Source organism: Pseudophryne corroboree, chromosome 7 (genome assembly GCF_028390025.1).
Source record: "Pseudophryne corroboree isolate aPseCor3 chromosome 7, aPseCor3.hap2, whole genome shotgun sequence".
NCBI lineage: Eukaryota > Metazoa > Chordata > Amphibia > Anura > Myobatrachidae > Pseudophryne > Pseudophryne corroboree.
Genome location: NC_086450.1, coordinates 17,917,734 through 17,942,578, shown reverse-complemented (window position 1 = coordinate 17,942,578; position 24,845 = coordinate 17,917,734). Strand labels below are relative to the sequence as shown.

At 47.3% G+C, this 24,845-nt stretch overlaps 1 protein-coding gene across 3 annotated transcripts in view; it reads right to left on the bottom strand.

Annotated features, from left to right (window-relative positions):
* C7H2orf80 (chromosome 7 C2orf80 homolog) overlaps positions 1-24,845 on the bottom strand; it is a 175,278-nt gene that overhangs the window by 31,822 nt on the left and 118,611 nt on the right. For 2 of the 3 annotated variants that reach the window (XM_063932718.1, XM_063932717.1), the window contains exons 2-3: positions 20,253-20,350; positions 17,773-17,854 (exon numbers count right to left, since the gene is read on the bottom strand). In XM_063932718.1, coding sequence (XP_063788788.1) covers positions 17,773-17,854; positions 20,253-20,293 — 123 coding nt within the window. In that variant the 5' untranslated portion in view covers positions 20,294-20,350. Of the gene's footprint in view, positions 1-16,053; positions 16,359-17,772; positions 17,855-20,252; positions 20,351-24,845 lie in introns of those variants that run through there. The other variant, XM_063932719.1, reaches the window with a different exon arrangement.

Here is a 24,845-nt window from a genome sequence, read left to right as displayed (position 1 = left end):
AGCTTACTGTAGCAGTCTGCGGTGCTGCTGAGCTGACAGTGTCCAGCAGGTCCGTCATCAGTCATTACATAATAAATATATATACCTGTCCGGCTGCAGTACTAGTGATATTATATATATATATATTAATTTCATCTCATTATCATCCAGTCTATATTAGCAGCAGACACAGTACGGTAGTCCACGGCTGTAGCTACCTCTGTGTCGGCAGTCGCTGGTCCATCCATAATTGTATACCACCTACCCGTGGTTTTTTTTTTCTTTCTTCTTGATACATACTACTATAGTAGCTTACTGTAGCAGTCTGCGGTGCTGCTGAGCTGACAGTGTCCAGCAGGTCCGTCATCAGTCATTACATAATAAATATATATACCTGTCCGGCTGCAGTACTAGTGATATTATATATATATATATTAATTTCATCTCATTATCATCCAGTCTATATTAGCAGCAGACACAGTACGGTAGTCCACGGCTGTAGCTACCTCTGTGTCGGCAGTCGCTGGTCCATCCATAATTGTATACCACCTACCCGTGGTTTTTTTTTTTCTTTCTTCTTGATACATACTACTATAGTAGCTTACTGTAGCAGTCTGCGGTGCTGCTGAGCTGACAGTGTCCAGCAGGTCCGTCATCAGTCATTACATAATAAATATATATACCTGTCCGGCTGCAGTACTAGTGATATTATATATAAATATATTAATTTCATCTCATTATCATCCAGTCTATATTAGCAGCAGACACAGTACGGTAGTCCACGGCTGTAGCTACCTCTGTGTGGGCAGTCGCTGGTCCATCCATAATTGTATACCACCTACCCGTGGTTTTTTTTTTCTTTCTTCTTGATACATACTACTATAGTAGCTTACTGTAGCAGTCTGCGGTGCTGCTGAGCTGACAGTGTCCAGCAGGTCCGTCATCAGTCATTACATAATAAATATATATACCTGTCCGGCTGCAGTACTAGTGATATTATATATATATATATATTAATTTCATCTCATTATCATCCAGTCTATATTAGCAGCAGACACAGTACGGTAGTCCACGGCTGTAGCTACCTCTGTGTCGGCAGTCGCTGGTCCATCCATAATTGTATACCACCTACCCGTTTTTTGTTTTTTTTCTTTCTTCTTGATACATACTACTATAGTAGCTTACTGTAGCAGTCTGCGGTGCTGCTGAGCTGACAGTGTCCAGCAGGTCCGTCATCAGTCATTACATAATAAATATATATACCTGTCCGGCTGCAGTACTAGTGATATTATATATATATATATATATTAATTTCATCTCATTATCATCCAGTCTATATTAGCAGCAGACACAGTACGGTAGTCCACGGCTGTAGCTACCTCTGTGTCGGCAGTCTCTCGTCCATCCATAAGTATACTAGTATCCATCCATCTCCATTGTTTACCTGAGGTGCCTTTTAGTTGTGCCTATTAAAATATGGAGAACAAAAATGTTGAGGTTCCAAAATTAGGGAAAGATCAAGATCCACTTCCACCTCGTGCTGAAGCTGCTGCCACTAGTCATGGCCGAGACGATGAAATGCCAGCAACGTCGTCTGCCAAGGCCGATGCCCAATGTCATAGTACAGAGCATGTAAAATCCAAAACACCAAATATCAGTAAAAAAAGGACTCCAAAATCTAAAATAAAATTGTCGGAGGAGAAGCGTAAACTTGACAATATGCCATTTACCACACAGAGTGGCAAGGAACGGCTGAGGCCCTGGCCTATGTTCATGGCTAGTGGTTCAGCTTCACATGAGGATGGAAGCACTCAGCCTCTCGCTAGAAAAATGAAAAGACTCAAGCTGGCAAAAGCACCGCAAAGAACTGTGCGTTCTTCGAAATCCCAAATCCACAAGGAGAGTCCAATTGTGTCGGTTGCGATGCCTGACCTTCCCAACACTGGACATGAAGAGCATGCGCCTTCCACCATTTGCACGCCCCCTGCAAGTGCTGGAAGGAGCACCCGCAGTCCAGTTCCTGATAGATTGAAGATGTCAGTGTTGAAGTACACCAGGATGAGGAGGATATGGGTGTTGCTGGCGCTGGGGAGGAAATTGACAAGGAGGATTCTGATGGTGAGGTGGTTTGTTTAAGTCAGGCACCCGGGGAGACACCTGTTGTCCGTGGGAGGAATAGGGCCGTTGACATGCCTGGTGAAAATACCAAAAAAATCAGCTCTTCGGTGTGGAAGTATTTCAACACAAATGCGGACAACATTTGTCAAGCCGTGTGTTGCCTTTGTCAAGCTGTAATAAGTAGGGGTAAGGATGTTAACCACCTCGGAACATCCTCCCTTATACGTCACCTGCAGCGCATTCATCATAAGTCAGTGACAAGTTCAAAAACTTTGGGCGACAGCGGAAGCAGTCCACTGACCAGTAAATCCCTTCCTCTTGTAACCAAGCTCACGCAAACCACCCCACCAACTCCCTCAGTGTCAATTTCCTCCTTCCCCAGGAATGCCAATAGTCCTGCAGGCCATGTCACTGGCAATTCTGAGGAGTCCTCTCCTGCCTGGGATTCCTCCGATGCATCCTTGCGTGTAACGCCTACTGCTGCTGGCGCTGCTGTTGTTGCTGCTGGGAGTCGATGGTCATCCCAGAGGGGAAGTCGTAAGCCCACTTGTACTACTTCCAGTAAGCAATTGACTGTCCAACAGTCCTTTGCGAGGAAGATGAAATATCACAGCAGTCATCCTGTTGCAAAGCGGATAACTGAGGCCTTGACAACTATGTTGGTGTTAGACGTGCGTCCGGTATCCGCCGTTAGTTCACAGGGAACTAGACAATTTCTTGAGGTAGTGTGCCCCCGTTACCAAATACCATCTAGGTTCCACTTCTCTAGGCAGGCGATACCGAGAATGTACACGGACATCAGAAAAAGACTCACCAGTGTCCTAAAAAATGCAGTTGTACCCAATGTCCACTTAACCTCGGACATGTGGACAAGTGGAGCAGGGCAGGGTCAGGACTATATGACTGTGACAGCCCACTGGGTAGATGTATGGACTCCCGCCGCAAGCACAGCAGCGGCGGCACCAGTAGCAGCATCTCGCAAACGCCAACTCTTTCCTAGGCAGGCTACGCTTTGTATCACCGGTTTCCAGAATACGCACACAGCTGAAAACCTCTTACGGCAACTGAGGAAGATCATCGCGGAATGGCTTACCCCAATTGGACTCTCCTGTGGATTTGTGGCATCGGACAACGCCAGCAATATTGTGTGTGCATTAAATATGGGCAAATTCCAGCACGTCCCATGTTTTGCACATACCTTGAATTTGGTGGTGCAGAATTTTTAAAAAAATGACAGGGGCGTGCAAGAGATGCTGTCGGTGGCCAGAAGAATTGCGGGACACTTTCGGCGTACAGGCACCACGTACAGAAGACTGGAGCAACACCAAAAACGCCTGAACCTGCCCTGCCATCATCTGAAGCAAGAAGTGGTAACGAGGTGGAATTCAACCCTCTATATGCTTCAGAGGTTGGAGGAGCAGCAAAAGGCCATTCAAGCCTATACAATTCAGCACGATATAGGAGGTGGAATGCACCTGTCTCAAGCGCAGTGGAGAATGATTTCAACGTTGTGCAAGGTTCTGCTGCCCTTTGAACTTGCCACACGTGAAGTCAGTTCAGACACTGCCAGCCTGAGTCAGATCATTCCCCTCATCAGGCTTTTGCAGAAGAAGCTGGAGACATTGAAGGAGGAGCTAACACGGAGCGATTCCGCTAGGCATGTGGGACTTGTGGATGGAGCCCTTAATTCGCTTAACAAGGATTCACGGGTGGTCAATCTGTTGAAATCAGAGCACTACATTTTGGCCACCGTGCTCGATCCTAGATTTAAAACCTACCTTGGATCTCTCTTTCCGGCAGACACAAGTCTGCTGGGGTTCAAAGACCTGCTGGTGAGAAAATTGTCAAGTCAAGCGGAACGCGACCTGTCAACATCTCCTCCTTCACATTCTCCCGCAACTGGGGGTGCGAGGAAAAGGCTCAGAATTCCGAGCCCACCCGCTGGCGGTGATGCAGGGCAGTCTGGAGCGACTGCTGATGCTGACATCTGGTCCGGACTGAAGGACCTGACAACGATTACGGACATGTCGTCTACTGTCACTGCATATGATTCTCTCCCCATTGAAAGAATGGTGGAGGATTATATGAGTGACCGCATCCAAGTAGGCACGTCACACAGTCCGTACTTATACTGGCAGGAAAAAGAGGCAATTTGGAGGCCCTTGCACAAACTGGCTTTATTCTACCTAAGTTGCCCTCCCACAAGTGTGTACTCCGAAAGAGTGTTTAGTGCCGCCGCTCACCTTGTCAGCAATCGGCGTACGAGGTTACTTCCAGAAAATGTGGAGAAGATGATGTTCATTAAAATGAATTATAATAAATTCCTCCGTGGAGACATTGACCAGCAGCAATTGCCTCCACAAAGTACACAGGGAGCTGAGATGGTGGATTCCAGTGGGGACGAATTGATAATCTGTGAGGAGGGGGATGTACACGGTGATATATCGGAGGATGATGATGAGGTGGACATCTTGCCTCTGTAGAGCCAGTTTGTGCAAGGAGAGATTAATTGCTTCTTTTTTGGTGGGGGTCCAAACCAACCCGTCATTTCAGTCACAGTCGTGTGGCAGACCCTGTCACTGAAATGATGGGTTGGTTAAAGTGTGCATGTCCTGTTTATACAACATAAGGGTGGGTGGGAGGGCCCAAGGACAATTCCATCTTGCACCTCTTTTTTCTTTAATTTTTCTTTGCGTCGTGTGCTGTTTGGGGAGTATTTTTTTGAAGGGCCATCCTGCGTGACACTGCAGTGCCACTCCTAGATGGGCCAGGTGTTTGTGTCGGCCACTAGGGTCGCTTATCTTACTCACACAGCTACCTCATTGCGCCTCTTTTTTTCTTTGCGTCATGTGCTGTTTGGGGAGTGTTTTTTGGAAGGGCCATCCTGCGTGACACTGCAGTGCCACTCCTAGATGGGCCAGGTGTTTGTGTCGGCCACTAGGGTCGCTTAGCTTAGTCATCCAGCGACCTCGGTGCAAATTTTAGGACTAAAAATAATATTGTGAGGTGTGAGGTATTCAGAATAGACTGAAAATGAGTGGAAATTATGGTTTTTGAGGTTAATAATACTTTGGGATCAAAATGACCCCCAAATTCTATGATTTAAGCTGTTTTTTAGTGTTTTTTGAAAAAAACACCCGAATCCAAAACACACCCGAATCCGACAAAAAAAATTCGGTGAGGTTTTGCCAAAACGCGGTCGAACCCAAAACACGGCCGCGGAACCGAACCCAAAACCAAAACACAAAACCCGAAAAATTTCAGGTGCACATCTCTAATATTAATGTTACGGTTGTTAGTCAGTGGAACTTGCCGAAACTCTCCTGCAGGCTATTATTATACAACACTCAGAGTCAGCACTCGCATTAAATACAGTGACCATATTATCCCTTTTACCTGGGAAGTTTATGGATTACACAGATTCTGGGGCTGGCTGACTTCAAGCCTGCATTTCATCTGGTTTTAATCAGCCACAGAACCTGTGTAATCCATCAGCGTCCCAGGTAACAGGGATAATATGGTCACTCTACATTAGACTCAGTGATAAATACTGCAATACTGCTAGGAGAGGCTTCTCAGGCCAGCAGGCCGACATGATGAAGACACTGAGTGAATGCATGTTATTACTCAGCTAATAATACTGTAATATAAGAAGAACGGAATGACTGAAATAGGAGTGGAGAGGGTTAAACATCCATAGGCTGGAGATGTCCTTCTGGGAGACATGTGACTAGCCATCCAATAGGGATGCGAGTATGTAGAAGCTAGCCGCTTGATAAAGGATGAGAGGAGGAGGGGCTTCCTCTTTTTCCTGTTCTTCCCACCCTCCCTCCCTTTTTTTGCGGTAGTTGGGGGTCAGGGCCAGTTCTAGCCCTTTTGGCGCCCCAGGCGGAAAATAGGGGCATGGTCAGTTATGCCCCCTGTAGCGTTGTGCCCCCATTAGTGCCCCCTGTAGAGTAGCGCCGCTTACACACCTACAAAAAAATAATAATACTTACTATCCCCGCTCCTGATTCCCGATCGCTGCAGACCTCCGCCTGCGCAGCTCCTCCGCTGCACAGCTCCTCTCCTCGAATCTATGGGAGAGACGTCATGACGTCTCTCCCATAGCACAGCATAGACAGACACTAGAGGTCAATTATGACCCCTAGTGTCTGTGTCAGTGCCACAATGATGTGCGGTGCGCGATGATGTCATCGCGCACCGCACAGCAAAGGTCCTCTCCACGAAGGGAAACTAGACACGTAGCGTCTAGTTCCCTTCACAGCGGGGGACCAGCAGGGGATACAGCGGGACACAGCGGGGGGCACAGTAGCGGATCTTGCCATGGTGCGGCACCCTCCGGAAGGCGCCGGTGCCCTCCGGAAGGCGGTGCCCCGAGCAAAAGTCCTGCTTGCCTGTGGCAAGATCCGCTACTGTTGGGGGTGGACTGATGCGTTAGCTCACAGGTTCTCAAACTCGGTCCTCGGGACCCCACACAGTGCATGTTTTGCAGGTCTCCTCACAGAATCACAAGTGAAATAATTAGCTCCACCTGCGGACCTTTAAAAATGTGTCAGTGAGTAATTAATTCACCTGTGCTCCTGCTGGGTTACCTGCAAAACATGCACTGTGTGCGCCCCTGAGGACCGAGTTTGAGAACCTATGCGTTAGCTGATTGGCGGGAAAGAACGGCAGGTTACCTGTTTTTAGGTCATAGCTAGATGTTTAATGGATATTTTGGGTTTGTTGAGAGAGACTGTATGCCTCTGCTTGATCAACCGGACGGGTGGGTAGTCAAGGTATAAGGTTGAGTGGATACCGTTTTTGTTAGGTTGAGTATTAAGTTGGTACAGTTTTATGGGTGGGAGTAGAAGTTAGGCGTTCTTTCTCGGCCACCATTATTTAATCCTTTATTTCAGCATTTCAGAGTTATTAAGAAATCAGCTAAGAATTTCTGCTAAACCTAAGTCTCCGAGTCTTTATTTTAGAATTATGTTAAGGGTTTAGGGTTTATTGATGCACATGGGGGGTCATTCCGACCCGATCACACGCCACACTTCTTCGCAGCGGTGCAATCGGGTCGGAAATGCACATGCGCGGCGTGCACGTTGCGCACGTGCGTCACTGCCCGGCGACAGTTGTTGTCGGCCAATGACGAAAGCGGTCGCAGCGGCCACCGCAAGAAGATTGACAGGAGGAAGGCGTGTTGGGGCGTCAACTGACCGTTTTCTGGGAGTGGTCCAGTGAACGCAGGCGTGTCCAGATGTTTTGAGGGCGGATGTCTGTCGTGAAATCCGGGGACCTGCATCACTGGATCCGTCGCAAATGGTAAGTAACTGCAGGGCTGGTCTTGTTTTGCAGGAGACTTTTTTAGCATAGCAGGGGTGCACAAGTGATCACATCCCTGCTATGCTAAAATACACTCCCCCATAGGCAGCAAAAAGTTGCTACGTGCAAATCAACTCGGAATGACCACCATGATCATCCAACAGCCCAGAGCCGGCGCTAGCCGCTCAGCAAAGGGATGCAGTGCAGGGAGGCGCACAGCTGAAGAGGCGCTGTCCCTGCCCTGCACCCTGCTGCTGCCGGCAGCCGCTGCGCCTGTCACAGTGGATGACAGACAGCCTCAGCCCACACACAGCGCCGCTGTCCCCTCCCGTGCTGACTAGAAGTATGGGGGCGTGGCCTAATCGCGGGAGCCGTGGCCACGCCCCTTTCTGGGGGAAAAGTAATAAAAAAATATTTCCAATGCCTAGAAGGGTGGGTGCAGTCTGCAGTCCCTGCTACCTGAGCCCACAGCCCTCAGCCAGGGTCAATTCGAGGGGGAAGAGTGATCAGTGTGATCACTTCCCCCCCCCCCCCGGCCCCCACCCATACAGGAACAGACAGAGGTTCAGCAGCAGCAGCCTCTATGCCCCACTGCAGCACAGCACACTGCATGTGCTGCCAAGATGAGAGCTGCTGCTGCTGCCCAGTAAGTTAGGAGGGGGGGTGAGAGTGCAGCGGACCAGGGCCCCCGCCACGCCCCACCATCAGTCCCAGACCTGGGTAATTAGTACCCGCTCCCTCCCCCCCTCTCGGGGTCACTGACAACATCCTACAGAGCCACTGGAGTAACGGAGCCAGCAAGAAACCGGAGGAGAAGGGAGAGGAGGAGCAGCGCCCATGCCGGGAACATCTGCAGGTACCGGGGCCGCACTGTTGAGGGAATGAAGGCTGTACCTGGCATAGAGGTTCATTCAGAGATGAACGCAGAGTGCTGCATATGCAGCCAGTTCTGCGTTCATCTCTGTACATGCTGAGGGCCGCCCAGCAAAAAGCAAGGCTATCCAGCATGTGTTGCGCCGCCTCCCGATGCATCTGCAATTATATAGCCGATGCATCTGATCTAAGGTTGACCCCTTTTTTCCGAAGCGGCTGTGTGTGACATCATGCAGTCGCCCCAAAAATGGTCCCGGCCCACCCCTGCATTGCCTTAACCCTGCTGCGCTGTCTCCTGTCAATCACATTGGGGTTGGATGGATGCGACCGCAATGTATATGCCCACTGTGCATGCACTGTTTGCTGCCACTGGCAAACTGCACTGCGGGCCACTAATGTGGTGGGGTCTGAATGACCACCATAATGTGTATAATGGGCTGTACATGGTATAATGGGCTCTACCTGGCATAACATGTATAAGGTGCTCTACTGTGGCGTAACGTGTATTAGAGGCTTTTACTCTGGCGTAACATGTATAAGCGGCTGTCCTGTGTGGTGTAACGTGTATAAGGGTACTACTGTACAGGGTAATGTGACTAGCGAACACTACTGTGCGGTGTAATGTGACTAACAGACACTATTGTGCGGTGTAATGTGACTAACAGACACTACTGTGCGGTGTAATGTGACTAACAGACACTACTGTGCGGTGTAATGTGACTAACAGACACTATTGTGCGGTGTAATGTGACTAACAGACACTACTGTGCGGTGTAATGTGACTAACAGACACTACTGTGCGGTGTAATGTGAGTAATGGACACTACTGTTCGGTGTAATGTGAGTAACGAACACTACTGTGCGGTGTAATGTGACTAACGGACACTACTGCGTGGTATAATGTGAGTAACGGACACTACTGTGCGGTGTAATGTGAGTAACGGACACTACTGCGCAGTGTAATGTGACTAACGAACACTACTGTGTGGTGTAATATGAGAAATGGACACTACTGTGCAGTGTAATGTGAATAGCGGACACTACTGTGCGGTGAAATGTGAGTAACGGACACTACTGTGTGGTGTAATTTGACTAACGGACACTACTATGCGTGTAATGTGACTATCGGACACTAATGTGCAGTGTAATGTGAGTAACGGACACTACTGTGTGGTGTAATGTGAGAAATGGACACTACTGTGCAGTGTAATGTGAATAACGGACACTACTGTGCAGTGTAATGTGAATAACGGACACTACTGTGCAGTGTAGTGTGACTAACAGACACTACTGTGTGGTGTAATGTGACTAACGGAAACTACTGTGCAGTGTAATGTGAATAACGGACACTACTGTGCGGTGTAATGTGAATAACGGACACTACTGTGCGGTGTAATGTGAGTAACGGACACTACTGTGTGGTGTAATGTGACTAACGGACACTACTGTGCGGTGTAATGTAAGTAACGTACACTACTGTGCGGTGTAATGTGAGTAACGGACACTACTGTGCGGTGTAATGTGACTAACGGATACTACTACGTGTGTAATGTGATTAACGGACACTACTATGCAGTGTAATGTTACTAACGGACACTACTGTGCAGTGTAATGTGACTAACGGACACTACTATGCAGTGTAATGTGAGTAACGGACACTACTGTGCGGTGTAATGTGGCTAACGGACACTACTGTGCGGTGTAATGTGAGTAACGGACACTACTATGCAGTGTAATGTGACTAATGGACACTACTGTGCGGTGTAATGTGAGTAACGGACACTACTATGCAGTGTAATGTGACTGACGGACACTACTGTGCTGGGGAGGCGGGGTCATATTAATATTTGCTGATGAAGGGGGGTTCATAGTAATGTGTGCTGGGGGAAGCGGCATGTGTAAAAGGGTGCCCTACGTGGCGCAAAGTGTAAAAGGGAACTCTACCTTTCTCAGTGTATAAAAGAGGACTCTACCTGGTGCATTGAGTATAAGGGTGCTTTATCTGGAATAATGGCCCTCATTCCGAGTTGTTCGCTCGCAAGCTGATTTTAGCAGATTTACTCACGCTAAGCCGCCGCCTACTGGGAGTGAATCTTAGCTTCTTAAAATTGCGAACGACGTATTCGCAATATTGCGATTACACACTTCTTAGCAGTTTCAGAGTAGCTTCAGACTTACTCGGCATCTGCGATCAGTTCAGTGCTTGTCGTTCCTGGTTTGACGTCACAAACACACCCAGCGTTCGCCCAGACACTCCTCCGTTTCTCCAGCCACTCCTGCGTTTTTCCCAGAAACGGTAGCGTTTTTACACACACTCCCATAAAACGGCCAGTTTCCACCCAGTAACACCCATTTCCTGTCAATCACATTACGATCACCAGAACGATGAAAAAGCCATGAGTAAAATACCTAACTGCATAGCAAATTTACTTGGCGCAGTCGCAGTGTGGACATTGCGCATGCGCACTAAGCGGAAAATCGCTGCGATGCGAAGACATTTACAGAGCGAACAACTCGGAATGACCCCCAATGTGTGACTGGTTCTACCTGGCATTGTAAAAGGGACTCTACCTGGCATTGTAAAAGGAGACTATACCTTTCGCAATATGTAAAAGGGTGCTCTACCTGGAATAATGTGCGACAGGCTCTACCTGGTGCAATATGTAAAAGGGGGCTCTATCTGGCGTAATATATATAAGGGACTCTACCTGGCGTAATGTATATAACTGGTACTACTGTGTTGCGTAATTTTGAATAATGGAGACTACTGTGCATTGTAATTTTCTCTATCGTCCTAGTGGATGCTGGGGTTCCTGAAAGGACCATGGGGAATAGCGGCTCCGCAGGAGACAGGGCACAAAAAGTAAAGCTTTAGGATCAGGTGGTGTGCACTGGCTCCTCCCCCTATGACCCTCCTCCAAGCCTCAGTTAGATTTTTGTGCCCGGCCGAGAAGGGTGCAATCTAGGTGGCTCTCCTAAAGAGCTGCTTAGAAAAGTTTAGCTTAGGTTTTTTATTTTACAGTGAGTCCTGCTGGCAACAGGATCACTGCAACGAGGGACTTAGGGGAGAAGAAGTGAACTCACCTGCGTGCAGGATGGATTGGCTTCTTTGGCTACTGGACATTAGCTCCAGAGGGACGATCACAGGTACAGCCTGGATGGTCACCGGAGCCTCGCCGCCGGCCCCCTTGCAGATGCTGAAAAGAGAAGTAGGTCCAGAATCGGCGGCAGAAGACTCCTCAGTCTTCTTAAGGTAGCGCACAGCACTGCAGCTGTGCGCCATTGCTCTCAGCACACTTCACACGGCAGTCACTGAGGGTGCAGGGCGCTGGGAGGGGGGCGCCCTGGGAGGCAATGTAAACCTATTTTTTGGCAAAAAATACCTCAGATATAGCCTCCGGGGGCTATATGGAGATATTTAACCCCTGCCAGAATCCGTTGAAGAGCGGGAGACGAGCCCGCCGAAAAAGGGGCGGGGCCTATCTCCTCAGCACACAGCGCCATTTTCCCTCACAGAAAGGCTTGAGGGAAGGCTCCCAGGCTCTCCCCTGCACTGCACTACAGAAACAGGGTTAAAACAGAGAGGGGGGGCACTAATTTGGCGTTAGAAATATATATAAAAAAGATGCTATAAGGGAAAACACTTATATAAGGTTGTCCCTATAAAATTATAGCGTTTTGGTGTGTGCTGGCAAACTCTCCCTCTGTCTCTCCAAAGGGCTAGTGGGTCCTGTCCTCTATCAGAGCATTCCCTGTGTGTGTGCTGTGTGTCGGTACGTGTGTGTCGACATGTATGAGGACGATGTTGGTGAGGAGGCGGAGCAATTGCCTGTAATGGTGATGTCACTCTCTAGGGAGTCGACACCGGAATGGATGGCTTATTTAGGGAATTACGTGATAATGTCAACACGCTGCAAGGTCGGTTGACGACATGAGACGGCCGACAAACAATTAGTACCGGTCCAGACGTCTCAAAAACACCGTCAGGGGTTTTTAAAACGCCCGTTTACTTTAGTCGGTCGACACAGACACAGACACGGACACTGAATCCAGTGTCGACGGTGAATAAACAAACGTATTCCTTATTAGGGCCACACGTTAAGGGCAATGAAGGAGGTGTTACATATTTCTGATACTACAAGTACCACAAAAGAGTAGAATCCCAGGGGTACAGATTGGAATGTCGAGACGTTTCCCCCTCGCAGGCTCCTGAAGTCTGCTTTACCAAGGTCTCCCTCCGACAAGGAGGCAGTATGGGAAACAATTCACAAGCTGTATTCCCAGCAGGTGATAATCAAATTACCCCTCCTACAACAAGGAAAGGGGTATTATTCCACACTATATTGTGGTACTGAAGCCAGAAGGCTAGGTGAGACCTATTCTAAATCTAAAAAAAAATTTGAACACTTACAAAGGTTCAAATCAAGATGGAGTCACTCAGAGCAGTGATAACGAACCAGGAAGAAGGGGACTATATAGTGTCCCGGGACATCAGGGATGCTTACCTCCATGTCCCAAATTTGCCCTTCTCACTAAGGGTACCTCAGGTTCGTGGTACAGAACTGTCACTATCAGTTTCAGACGCTGCCGTTTGGATTGTCCACGGCACCCCGGGTCTTTACCAAGGTAATGGCCGAAATGATGATTCTTCTTCGAAGAAAAGGCGTCTTAATTATCCCTTACTTGGACGATCTCCTGATAAGGGCAAAGTCCAGGGAACAGTTGGAGGTCGGAGTAGCACTATCTCGGATACTGCTACAACAGCACGGGTGGATTCTAAATATTCCAAAATCGCAGCTGATCCCGACGACACGTCTGCTGTGCCTAGGGATGATTCTGGACACAGTCCAGAAAAAGGTGTTTCTCCCGGAAGAGAAAGCCAGGGAGTTATCCGAGCTAGTCAGGAACCTCCTAAAACCAGGAAAAGTGTCAGTGCATCATTGCACAAGGGTCCTGGTAAAAATGGTGGCTTCCTACGAAGCAATTCCATTCGGCAGATTTCACGCAAGAACTTTTCAGTGGGATCTGCTGGACAAATGGTCCGGATCGCATCTTCAGATGCATCAGCGGATAACCCTATATCCAAGGACAAGGGTGTCTCTCCTGTGGTGGTTACAGAGTGCTCATCTTCTAGAGGGCCGCAGATTCGGCATTCAGGATTGGATGCTGGTGACCACGGAGGCCAGCCCGAGAGGCTGGGGAGCAGTCACACAAGGAAAAAAAAAAAAAAAATTTCCAGGGAGTGTGATCAAGTCTGGAGACTTTTCTCCACATAAATATACTGGAGCTAAGGGTAAATTTATAATGCTCTAAGCTTAGCAAGACCTCTGCTTCAAGGTCAGCCGGTATTGATCCAGTGGGAAAAACATCACGGCAGTCGCCCACGTAAACAGACAGGGCGGCACAAGAAGCAGGAGGGCAATGGCAAAAAACTGCAAGGACTTTTCGCTGGGCGGAAAATCATGTGATAGCACTGTCAGCAGTGTTTCATTCCGGGAATGGAAACTGGGAAGCAGACTTCCTCAGCAGGCACGACCTCCACCCGGGAGAGTGGAAACTTCATCGGGAAGTTTTTCCACATGATTGTGAACCGTTGGGAAATACCAAAGGTGGACATGATGGCGTCCCGTCTGAACAAAAAACGGGACAGGTATTGCGCCAGGTCAAGAGACCCTCAGGCAATAGCTGTGGACGTTCTGGTAACACCGTGGGTGTACCAGTCGGTGTATGTGTTCCCTCCTCTGCTTCTCATACCTAAGGTACTGAGAATTATAAGACGTAGAGGAGTAAGAACTATACTCAGGGCTCCGGATTGGCCAAGAAGGACTTGGTACCCGGAACTTCAAGAGATGCTCACAGAGGACTTATGGCCTCTGCCGCTAAGAAGGGACTTGCTTCAGCAAGTACCATGTCTGTTCCAAGACTTACCGCAGCTGCGTTTGACGGCATGGCGGTGGAACGCCGGATCCTAAGGGAAAAAGGCATTCCGGAAGAGGTCATTCCTACCCTGGTCAAAGCCAGGAAGGAGGTGACCGCACAACATTATCACCACATGTGGCGAAAATATGTTGCGTGGTGTGAGGCCAGGAAGGCCCCACGAAGAAATTTCAACTCGGTCGATTCCTGCATTTCCTGCAAACAGGAGTGTCTATGGGCCTCAAATTGGGGTCCATTAAGGTTCAAATTTCGGCCCTGTCGATTTTCTTCCAGAAAGAATTGGCTTCAGTTCCTGAAGTCCAGAAGTTTGTCAAGGGAGTATTGCATATACAACCCCCTTTTGTGCCTCCAGTGGCACTGTGGGATCTCAACGTAGTTCTGGGATTCCTCGAATCACATTGGTTTAAAACCAGTCAAATCTGTGGATTTGAAGCATCTCACATGAAAAGTGACCATGCTCTTGGCCCTGGCCTGGGCCAGGCGAGTGTCAAATTGGTGGGGTTTTTTTTTTTCTCAAAAAAGCCCATATCTGTTTGTCCATTCGGACAGGGCAGAGCTGCGGACTCGTCCCCAGTTCTCTCCCTAAGGTGGTGTCAGTGTTTCACCTGAACCAGCTTATTGTGGTGCCTTGCGCCTACTAGGGACTTGGAGGACTCCAAGTTGCTAGATGTTGTCAGGGCCCTGAAAATATAGGTTCCAGGACGGTTGGAGTCAGGAAAATTGACTTGCTGTTATCCTGTATGCACCCAACAAACTGGGTGCTCTTGCTTCTAAGCAGACTATTGCTAGTTGGATGTGTAATACAATTCAGCTTGCACATTCTGTGGCAGGCCTGCCACAGCCAAAATATGTAAATTCCCATTCCACAAGGAAGGTGGGCTCATCTTGGGCGGCTGCCCGAGGGGTCTCGGCTTTACAACTTTGCCGAGCGGCTACTTAGTCAGGGGCAAACACGTTTGTAAAATCCTACAAATTTGATACCCTGGCTAAGGAGGACCTGGAGTTCTCTCATTCGGTGCTGCAGAGTCATCCGCACTCTCCCGCCCGTTTGGGAGCTTTGGTATAATCCCCATGGTCCTTTCAGGAACCCCAGCATCCACTAGGACGATAGAGAAAATAAGAATTTACTTACCGATAATTCTATTTCTCGGAGTCCGTAGTGGATGCTGGGCGCCCATCCCAAGTGCGGATTATCTGCAATACTTGTACATAGTTACAAAAATCGGGTTATTATTGTTGTGAGCCATCTTTTCAGAGGCTCCGCTGTTATCATACTGTTAACTGGGTTCAGATCACAGGTTGTACAGTGTGATTGGTGTGGCTGGTATGAGTCTTACCCGGGATTCAAAATCCTTCCTTATTGTGTACGCTCGTCCGGGCACAGTATCCTAACTGAGGCTTGGAGGAGGGTCATAGGGGGAGGAGCCAGTGCACACCACCTGATCCTAAAGCTTTACTTTTTGTGCCCTGTCTCCTGCGGAGCCGCTATTCCCCATGGTCCTTTCAGGAACCCCAGCAACCACTACGGACTCCGAGAAATAGAATTATCGGTAAGTAAATTCTTATTATTTTGTGCCGCTATACTTTACTTAATTTTTTTATGCCTCTATATTTTTGCCTTTGGCACGCACTATCCATGTTGTGGATCTTGAGGGGGAGGAGGGCACCAAAATATCTAGTTACAACCTTGAGGATGAGATCGGTCACATTTGTATTTGTAGAAAGGCGCAAAATTGATAGTTTGCAGGAGGGCGCCGAACACCCTAGCACCGGCCCTGCATCAGCCGTTAGGATGTGTAGGCCTGTATAGGGATATTATTCTTGTGGGATATTTACCATATAGATGACACCATAATATATCTCAGCTGTTTTCTTGATGATAAATACAGGCAACAATAATGTATAACAGTTACACTGCCAATAAAGTACTCCGCTGAATTAGACCAGTCTTTTGGGGGGTAACGAATGCCTAATCTTCCCAAACACAGAAGCTGTCACACTGGCTGCAGTCTGCATTAAATCATGCATCAGAATGAGCTCTGCAGAAATAACAATGCTTCATCCTCTGATACGGAAATCGCTGCAATGTTTGCCAGTTGTAGTCATGGTGAGTTGTTATATATATCTGATCACTGCAATCTCTGAGGAGGTAAAAATCCATGTAGAGAATATTAAACTCAGAATACAGAAATATTCCGCAGCATATCAAATATAAACATCCATAGATAGCGTCAGTTATAATGGGCCTGATTCAGACCCGACCGCTGCTGTGCGTTTTTGCAGCGGCCTGCGATCAGATAGCCGCCGCCCATAGAGAGTGAAAACCTGCCCCGTGCAGGTGTGCGAATGCATGTGTACGCCGTGAGAAAACTTCACCAGATAGCAGACAGCTACAAATCCGTTCACAACTCTCTCATCATCAAATGATTTCTCCATTCTGTGCGCAGCCCAGGACATACTCCTACACTGCGATACACACAGGCTGATCGGGGCCGGAGCTGACGCCACACAACCGCCCTGAAAACGCTTGGTCACGCCTGCATTTTTCCTGACACTCCCAGAAAATGGTCAGTTACCACCCACAAACGCCCACTTCCTGTCAATCACCTTGTGTACGCCTAGCGATCAAAAATTTTCGCACCATCCTGTCGCTGTTTGGCCTCACACCTGCGCATTGTGGTGCATACGCACGTGCAGTCATTCGATGATCGGCCTCTGTGAGAATTCGCCCAACAGCGATCAGGTTTGAATCGGGCCCAATGTCTTTATTAGACAGTTACAAAAGTTGAGGATAATGTATATAACTGATGACTGCAGTACATGTATTTTAATAATTCACCTTTTTCAAAACATTTCTTTACTTTTTATTAAATATTTCCCCTTTTTAGGAGGATTTCCGATACGTGGAGAAATATAGAAACTATAATCAGGTCTCTATAGTACGTTACACTTAGGACTCCTCTTCCTTCCTGTAAGGATTATACCAGTTTGTCTGAACGATTTCTACAGTATGGTATCCGGACTCTGTGTCGACACCACTTAGGTCAACAGCCATTAGGTCGACACCCATTGGTCGACAGTGAATCGGTTGACACTAGAAACAGGTCAACAATACGACCATTAGGTCGACGTGAACAAGGGCAACATGCAAAAAGGTCGACATGAGTTTTTCAAAAACTTCTCTCTTTTTGAACGTTTTCATACTTTACCATCCGCGTGGACTACGATTGGAAACGGCAACCTGTGCAAAGCGCAGCGGTCGTGGAGCGAGGAACCTTGCCTGAAGCATGGCGAGCGGAGCGAGCGCTAACACGGTGCACTAATTGGGGTTCCCGGTCACTTTACGAAGAAAATTACACCAAAAAAAACATGAAAAACTCACGTCGACCTTTTTTTCATGTCGACCTTATTCAAGCCGACCTAATGGCCGTGTCGCCCTAGCCACTGTCGACCAATAGGCGTCGACCTAATGGGTGTCGACCTAGACATTGTCGATCCTGAGTCCCATACCCCTACAGTATACTATATACATAACGGAGCTGTAGGTTCTCTCACCAGGTCAGCAAAACATGACGAATCCCTTTTTCCTTTTGGGTCAAATTCCTTTTCCCGAAGAGTTGTACTAACGTAGTCTCCCCTGCAAAGAGCAAAGAGAGCACAACTGAATCACAGTGTAAGTCAGCAAGGCAATGTAACAATGGATGCACATGACAAAACAGTTCAGGCGTTATGGCGTTATGGACTCCATGGTCCATGACTGGACTTGGTGAATAAGAAATCTTTGGGTAAATTCTAGCTATCTCTATGGAAACCTCGTTGTGTTCTTGTAGGTTAGCATCGGAGAACGTAGAAAGGCAGCTTGGGACGTTCTTTTGCTTTTCTATAGGAAGTAGATCCATGAATGGGGGTTGATGCAGAGCAAAGCTTAAAGTGGTCCTGGTGAGGTGGTGGAACTCATGGAGGAGGACCATGGAGGCACCAGGACCTGAGGAAGGAGTAGGTGGATGCAGCTCATCATCAACACGAGTGCTGCCTGTATCATCGATTGACGCAGATGATGGGGTGGGCTTTTCTGTTGGAGTTACTGTGCAGGGCAATGGAGATGGTGGGACTAGTTCCTCCTACCATTACAGGTGGTGGAACTCAGTTCCACCTCGTTCCCCCCCACTTTAACCCCTGGAGGCAGCAGCGACAGTGGCAGCATCTATTGGCGCTTTAAAGCTTTATGCAAATGCCGCTACAAAGTCATTCCCTGGTGTACATCCGTGTGTCTGAATGTGCAACAAGGGCTGAGACACCCACCGTCACCATCCATAGTGCTGAAATACCGCCTGTGCGTTTTAGACACTACCACCAGGGGCACCACCCAAACTTGCATCAGCCCTACAGAAGGTGCCGTTTCTCTGCCTGACTATAGCCTCCTGTGTGAGCGGTTGAGCCTGTGTGTGTATGCTGCAGCCACTTTCACCGATAACCCCGTAACTCACTCATAAAACGGACCATCTCCGTGTGCGTTAAGACGCCTCCCTGTCACCACCTGGGAACACCCACTATGCCTTCAATACGCTACCTCCTGCGTGAGCCTGAAATTGCAACCGCGACGCTGCACGGACACAATTAGGACGCATCAGCAGTGCGACTGATACACACGCGCAGTAGCAAATAAATCGCCCCACTTCTTCCGACATCGGCGGTGCGTGCACCACTGAATCAGCCCCATAGTGTTCCCACGAAGTTTGATCAATAGATTCAACAAGACAATTAGGGCTCATTCACACATATGCATAATGCGGCTAATTCAGGTTGTGTCGCAAATCACGATTCAACCGTAATTTTTGTGATTGCCTTGTCCTGCGCATGCGCCTGCACTTTCTTGCGGGGGAAGGCAGAAAATGTGATCGCCTCTGCCTGTCAATCAGGCAGAGCAGGACGCGTGGTGGGGGTGGGGGGCGGCAACGCTCCATTTCCAGGGCTGAGACGGGGCGTTGCGCGGGCGAAGCCGGCCAAATGGGGGGCGGTACAGCACTAAACTGCGTCGGCAGGAGGCAACCCTACTTCCTGCGATGAAGCAGCAATTGCGATGCGATCGCAATTTTTCTGCTTCATCAGCAGGGGAGGTGGCGGTCAGCATGCAATCTAAAGGATTGCAAATTCTACTAATTAGCATAATTTGCAATCCTTACTGAATTAGGCTCCATGGGGGTCATTCCGAGTTGATCGCTAGCTGCCGTTGTTCGCTGCGTAGCGATCAGTGAAAAAAATGGCTAATCTGTGCATGCATATGCACCGCAATGTGCACGCACATCTAACGGGTACAAAGTCCATTGTGGTTTTGCACTGGTTCTAGCGATGATTCCAAACGCACAGCCGATCGCAAGGAGATTAACAGGAAGTGGGAGTTTCTGGGTGGCAACTGACCGTTTTTAGGGAGTGTTTGGAGAAACGCAGGCGTGGCCGGGCGTTTGCTGGGCGGGTATCTGACGTCATTACCGTGTCATTCGTCGCAGCAATCATCGCACAGGATAAGTAACTACAGGGCTGGTCTTGTTTTGCACAAAAAGTGTTTGCTGCCGCGCCGCTGCACAGACGTTCACACTCCTGCAAAGCGAAAATACACTCCCCTGTGGGCGGCGACTATGCGTTTGCACGACTGCTAAAAGTAACTAGCGAGCGATCAACTCGGAATGCCCCCCAATATCCGCTGATCTGTGGCACAGTCCAGTGTTTTATAGGTGGGGCGAATTATTCATCCTATTTCTATTGTCCCTGAGCTCCCCATAGATGGGCTGTAGATTCCCCATGGTAACGCAGAAAGTGGGCGTGTCAGTGGTTGCACGTCCGGCGCACATTATTGCACAAGGGGAGGATGATCCTGACATTGCATGTTATTGCACCCGCCACTCTGGCAATAGCTGTCCCTTATAGGTTCCAGTGCTGGGGGGAGTATGGCCGGAGCGTGGGACCATCTGTCCTTCTGTGCTAATGGGAAACATGGGAATTACGGATACATGAATACAGAATTCTGTTATACTCACAGCAGCTTCTCAACTTCTTTCTTTAAGAGTTTTCTTTCCATTGAGTCTCATAAAGATCACAGAATCACAGCCCTGATAATTAGTACAGGCGGCACACTCTGCGGGTAAGATGGTAAATGAAGTATTACAGTAGTAACAAGTTCAGTGTGTGCCACATATTATTATTATTATTATTATTATTATTATTATCTTTTATTATTATTATTATTATCTTTTATTTATATGGCGCCACAAGGGATCTGCAGCGCCCATTACACAGTACATAAACAAAGAAGGACAGATAGACAGACAGACAGACAGACAGACAGATATGAGAGATAGATAGATAGATAGATAGATAGATAGATAGATAGATAGATAGATAGATAGATAGATAGATAGATAGATAGATAGATAGATAGATAGATAATTAGATAGATAGATAGATAGATAGATAGATAGATAGATAGATAGATAGATAGATAGATAGATAGATAGATAGATAGATAGATAGTAGATAGATATAAGACAGATAGATAGATAGATAGATAGATAGATAGATAGATAGATAGATAGATAGATAGATAGATAGATAGATAGATAGACAGATATACAGATAGATAGATAGATAGATAGATAGATAGATAGATAGATAGATAGATAGATAGATAGATAGATAGATAGATAGATAGATAGAAGACAGATACATAGATAGACAGACAGACAGACAGATAGATAGATAGATAGATAGATAGATAGATAGATAGATAGATAGATAGATAGATAGATAGGGGGAGCTCCAGAGCGCAGCTCCTCCCGGGCCCTTCCAGTTAAGCAAGCCAGCCGAGGGAAGCTCTCTGCTCCTCCGTCAGGCTGATGATAGCCAAAGGTAGGCACTGTGTGGGGGGTGGGGGAGAGGTGTAGTTGGGGGTGCTGGGGGGGCTTTAATAAATGTTGGAAGCACAGTGTTTTGTGTGTGCATGTTTTTAATAGAGATGAGCGGGTTCGGTTTCTCTGAATCCGAACCCGCCAGAACTTCATGTTTTTTTTCACGGGTCCGAGCGACTCGGATCTTCCCGCCTTGCTCGGTTAACCCGAGCGCGCCCGAACGTCATCATGACGCTGTCGGATTCTCGCGAGGCTCGGATTCTATCGCGAGACTCGGATTCCATATAAGGAGCCGCGCGTCGCCGCCATTTTCACACGTGCATTGAGATTGATAGGGAGAGGACGTGGCTGGCGTCCTCTCCGTTTAGACACTTGATTTACTAATTTTGGGGAGCATTAGGAGGAGTACTCAGTAGTGTACAGTGCAGAGTTTTGCTGATAGTGACCAGTGACCACCACTTTTATTTATAATCCGTTCTCTGCCTGAAAAAAGCGATACACAGCACACAGTGACTCAGTCACATACCATATCTGTGTGCACTGCTCAGGCTCAGGCCAGTGTGCTGCATCATCTATATATATTATATATCTGTCTGACTGCTCAGCTCACACAGCTTATAATTGTGGGGGAGACTGGGGAGCACTACTGCAGTGCCAGTTATAGGTTATAGCAGGAGCCAGGAGTACATAATATTATATTAAAATTAAACAGTGCACACTTTTGCTGCAGGAGTGCCACTGCCAGTGTGACTAGTGACCAGTGACCTGACCACCAGTATATAATATTAGTAGTATACTATCTCTTTATCAACCAGTCTATATTAGCAGCAGACACAGTACAGTGCGGTAGTTCACGGCTGTGGCTACCTCTGTGTCGGCACTCGGCAGCCCGTCCATAATTGTATATACCAGTGACCTAACCGTGGTTTTTTTTTCTTTCTTTATACATACATACTAGTTACGAGTATACTATCTCTTTATCAACCAGTCTATATATTAGCAGCAGACACAGTACAGTGCGGTAGTTCACGGCTGTGGCTACCTCTGTGTCGGCACTCGGCAGCCCGTCCATAATTGTATATACCACCTAACCGTGGTTTTTTTTTCTTTCTTTATACATACATACTAGTTACGAGTATACTATCTCTTTATCAACCAGTCTATATATTAGCAGCAGACACAGTACAGTGCGGTAGTTCACGGCTGTGGCTACCTCTGTGTCGGCACTCGGCAGCCCGTCCATAATTGTATATACCAGTGACCTAACCGTGTTTTTTTTTTCTTTCTTTATACATACATACTAGTTACGAGTATACTATCTCTTTATCAACCAGTCTATATATTAGCAGCAGACACAGTACAGTGCGGTAGTTCACGGCTGTGGCTACCTCTGTGTCGGCACTCGGCAGCCCGTCCATAATTGTATATACCACCTAACCGTGGTTTTTTTTTCTTTCTTTATACATACATACTAGTTACGAGTATACTATCTCTTTATCAACCAGTCTATATATTAGCAGCAGACACAGTACAGTGCGGTAGTTCACGGCTGTGGCTACCTCTGTGTCGGCACTCGGCAGCCCGTCCATAATTGTATATACCACCTAACCGTGGTTTTTTTTTCTTTCTTTATACATACATACTAGTTACGAGTATACTATCTCTTTATCAACCAGTCTATATATTAGCAGCAGACACAGTACAGTGCGGTAGTTCACGGCTGTGGCTACCTCTGTGTCGGCACTCGGCAGCCCGTCCATAATTGTATATACCAGTGACCTAACCGTGGTTTTTTTTTCTTTCTTTATACATACATACTAGTTACGAGTATACTATCTCTTTATCAACCAGTCTATATATTAGCAGCAGACACAGTACAGTGCGGTAGTTCACGGCTGTGGCTACCTCTGTGTCGGCACTCGGCAGCCCGTCCATAATTGTATATACCAGTGACCTAACCGTGGTTTTTTTTTCTTTCTTTATACATACATACTAGTTACGAGTATACTATCTCTTTATCAACCAGTCTATATATTAGCAGCAGACACAGTACAGTGCGGTAGTTCACGGCTGTGGCTACCTCTGTGTCGGCACTCGGCAGCCCGTCCATAATTGTATATACCAGTGACCTAACCGTGGTTTTTTTTTCTTTCTTTATACATACATACTAGTTACGAGTATACTATCTCTTTATCAACCAGTCTATATATTAGCAGCAGACACAGTACAGTGCGGTAGTTCACGGCTGTGGCTACCTCTGTGTCGGCACTCGGCAGCCCGTCCATAATTGTATATACCACCTAACCGTGGTTTTTTTTTCTTTCTTTATACATACATACTAGTTACGAGTATACTATCTCTTTATCAACCAGTCTATATATTAGCAGCAGACACAGTACAGTGCGGTAGTTCACGGCTGTGGCTACCTCTGTGTCGGCACTCGGCAGCCCGTCCATAATTGTATATACCACCTAACCGTGGTTTTTTTTTCTTTCTTTATACATACATACTAGTTACGAGTATACTATCTCTTTATCAACCAGTCTATATATTAGCAGCAGACACAGTACAGTGCGGTAGTTCACGGCTGTGGCTACCTCTGTGTCGGCACTCGGCAGCCCGTCCATAATTGTATATACCAGTGACCTAACCGTGGTTTTTTTTTCTTTCTTTATACATACATACTAGTTACGAGTATACTATCTCTTTATCAACCAGTCTATATATTAGCAGCAGACACAGTACAGTGCGGTAGTTCACGGCTGTGGCTACCTCTGTGTCGGCACTCGGCAGCCCGTCCATAATTGTATATACCAGTGACCTAACCGTGTTTTTTTTTTCTTTCTTTATACATACATACTAGTTACGAGTATACTATCTCTTTATCAACCAGTCTATATATTAGCAGCAGACACAGTACAGTGCGGTAGTTCACGGCTGTGGCTACCTCTGTGTCGGCACTCGGCAGCCCGTCCATAATTGTATATACCAGTGACCTAACCGTGGTTTTTTTTTCTTTCTTTATACATACATTCTAGTTACGAGTATACTATCTCTTTATCAACCAGTCTATATATTAGCAGCAGACACAGTACAGTGCGGTAGTTCACGGCTGTGGCTACCTCTGTGTCGGCACTCGGCAGCCCGTCCATAATTGTATATACCACCTAACCGTGGTTTTTTTTTCTTTCTTTATACATACATACTAGTTACGAGTATACTATCTCTTTATCAACCAGTCTATATATTAGCAGCAGACACAGTACAGTGCGGTAGTTCACGGCTGTGGCTACCTCTGTGTCGGCACTCGGCAGCCCGTCCATAATTGTATACTAGTATCCAATCCATCTCCATTGTTTACCTGAGGTGCCTTTTAGTTGTGCCTATTAAAATATGGAGAACAAAAATTTTGAGGTTCCAAAATTAGGGAAAGATCAAGATCCACTTCCACCTCGTGCTGAAGCTGCTGCCACTAGTCATGGCCGAGACGATGAAATGCCAGCAACGTCGTCTGCCAAGGCCGATGCCCAATGGCATAGTACAGAGCATGTCAAAACCAAAACACCAAATATCAGTTAAAAAAAGGTCGCTAATCTTACTCACACAGCTACCTCATTGCGCCTCTTTTTTTCTTTGCGTCATGTGCTGTTTGGGGAGGGTTTTTTGGAAGGGCCATCCTGCGTGACACTGCAGTGCCACTCCTAGATGGGCCCGGTGTTTGTGTCG